The 2,558-nt window shown below is 58.4% G+C and overlaps 1 protein-coding gene across 1 annotated transcript in view; it reads right to left on the bottom strand.

The window, feature by feature from the left end:
* Positions 1-2,321, bottom strand: part of AUP1 (ancient ubiquitous protein 1) — a gene marked incomplete at its 5' end in the record, with an annotated part of 10,680 nt that extends 8,359 nt beyond the window's left edge. Inside the window, 4 exons of the mRNA XM_019556448.1 lie at positions 1,004-1,076; positions 1,158-1,345; positions 1,792-1,942; positions 2,184-2,321. Of these exons, the coding sequence (XP_019411993.1) occupies positions 1,004-1,076; positions 1,158-1,345; positions 1,792-1,942; positions 2,184-2,321 (550 nt within the window). The remainder of the gene's footprint in view (positions 1-1,003; positions 1,077-1,157; positions 1,346-1,791; positions 1,943-2,183) is intronic.
* Positions 2,322-2,558: the final 237 nt, after the last annotated feature.

Consider the following 2,558-nt stretch of genomic DNA (forward strand, 5'->3'; position numbering starts at 1 on the left):
GAAGGCTGAGGGGGGATCTAGTGGCCTGTTATAAACTAGTCAGAGGGGACCAGCAGGCATTGGGGGAGTCCCTGTTTCCCCGAGTACTACCAGGAGTGACTAGAAATAACTGTCACAAGCTGGCAGAGGGTAAATTCAGATTAAACATCAGGAGGCACGACTTCACGGTCAGGGTGGCTAGGACCTGAAACCAACTTCCAAGTGAAGTGGTGCTGGCTCCTACTGTGGGGGTCTTGAAGACAAGGCTTGACAAATCACCTTGCTGGGGTCGTTTAACCCCAGTACTCTTTCCTGCCACGGCAGGGGGTCAGACTTGATGATCTGCTCAGGTCCCTTCCGACCCTACTAACTATGGAACTCAAGGGTCGCCTGGTCCAGCCCACTGCATGCATGCAACTGCTAAACAGTGCAGCCAGCCTCTTCTTAGAAACCCATCTTATAAGGTGATTCCACAGCCTCCCTGTCCCAACAATAAAAAAGTTCTCTGAGAGGTCAATGAGGAAAACTCAAAGTTTTTCCACTGCAACCCATGCAACTGTGTGGTGGTCAGAACACTAACGGTGCTATGAGCCAAGAGACCTACACTCAACCCCCTGCTCTGCCCCAGACTGTGCACGACCTCTGGCAACTCAGTCTCTCAGCATCTCCCCTTCCTCACAGGGATATCAAGGACGAACGCCGAAATCTGAGGCACCTGCATACTATTAAACAGTGACCAAGAAGTGCAGTGGACAGACAACCAGATCAACTGAGAACTTACTGATATTGCCACTGCGACAAACAGAAGCTCAAAACAGTGTTGGTGTTTTTCAGTTCAGTTTCCATTGTGAAAGACCGTTAATGACCAAACGTTTGCTACAACGCAGCCGCTAGAAAGGCAGAGAATGCGGTGCTTGAAAAGAACCTCAGGACACAGCTCAGGCCACAGGGCTCAGAGGAACAGCAGAACGAATGCCAGGCAATACCCCTAACCCAGACAGGCTCTTCCACACCCAGGACTCACCACAGTGATTAAGGGCCTCTGAACTTGCAGAGTGACTGGCTGAATCGCATCCAAGATTGAGAATGGCCAGGAGCTGAAAAGGAAGCGCACCACAATTAGGAACACCCTAGCACAGATAGGGCCCCACCTCAAGGCAGGCCCCCACCACTGCTACCTGAAGCGGAGCAGGCCAACTCGGCCATTGGTGGCCGTTTCTTCTGGGAATAGTAGCAGAGGCGGGTTTTCTCCGTGGGCTGAATATGCTTTCAGGGAATCCACCAGCTCTGCCCGGCTCCCTGCCGCCCCCAGCTCCATGAACCCCCGTGACCAGCAGATGAAGCCGGGGGCACTGTTGAGGGCAGGCTACAAGAGAAGATTCGGGGCAAGTTAGAGGTGCTGTCCCACTCCTCAGGGCTCAGCACCAATTGCTGCCTCTGAGCAGAGACGTCTGCTGCTCGTATTGTTGGAAACCCCATCAGAGAGGTGCCGATTCAGTTGTAAAGAGGCAGAGGCAGCCACTGAAGCGGGGCAATGACAAAAGGACTATGGCTGCTCACTGCTTCCTGGGCTGCTGCCACCTGCCTGTGCTGGGGGAAGCCCCATGCCCAGCCCTGCTTCCGCCCCAAACCTATTTACAGAGTGCGAAACACAAAAGCCATCAGCTTAACCAGCTCAGCTCTGCTCCTCCCTGCTCTCAGAGCCCAATAGAATCTCTGGGCTGGCGGGACAGCGCAACGGCCCAATCCTGAAGCAGGCCCCTCAGCACCTCTCCTGGGAGAGAGGACAGCCCCACCGCCCGCCCCACTCACGGTGTTGCACGAGGTCAGCAGGTTGATGACGTTGTGGTCGAAGTGGGTCACGTGGTTGGCGATGTACACCCTGATACCAGTGCCACGGAGCTGGGGGTCGCTCTGCCGCACCACAAGGCCCAGTACAGAGCACATCACCCGCACGACAAACCTGGAATGGCAATGTGGGAGCATCGGGAAGGCCATGTAGGGCTTTGCTTATCCTTCTAGAACCAGCTGGTGCCGATCCCTGGCAAACCCGAGCAGAGGCCCGGGACAGGCCGGGAAGCACTGGAACGTGAGGGGAGGGGAGACGTGCTGGGAGCCGAGGGGACTTGGGCAGGCCAGGCAGGTCTCGAAGAGGGGAATCAGGGCCACCGGGCAGAGCCCCCCGTCCCGCCGTGGGCACCCACCGGCGCAGCAGGCTGTCGGGCAGGGCGCAGCTGACCAGGAAGACATGGACGCCAACGAAGAGGCGCAACACGAGCAGGCACAGCCCCACGGGCGCGTACAGCAGCAGCGCCAGCAGCAGCAGCCCGTCGCTCGGAAACCTGCAGCATCAGTGTTGTTGCATGGACACCAGCATCCCCTGTGGGCACTGCGCCCCCCACCCAGGGCTACACCACCCCACGGGCACCACGCCCCCCCGGCCAGGACTACACCCCCCTGTGGGTACCGTGCCCACCCTGCCCTGGCTGAACCCCTCTGCAGGCACTGCGCCCCCCACCGCGGGCTGCACCCCCCTGGTGCGCACCTGCATCCCTCGCCCCGGGCTGCACCCTCCTCGT

The sequence above is a fragment of the Crocodylus porosus genome, unplaced genomic scaffold, assembly GCF_001723895.1.
Source record: "Crocodylus porosus isolate Cpor-Errol unplaced genomic scaffold, CroPor_comp1, whole genome shotgun sequence".
NCBI lineage: Eukaryota > Metazoa > Chordata > Crocodylia > Crocodylidae > Crocodylus > Crocodylus porosus.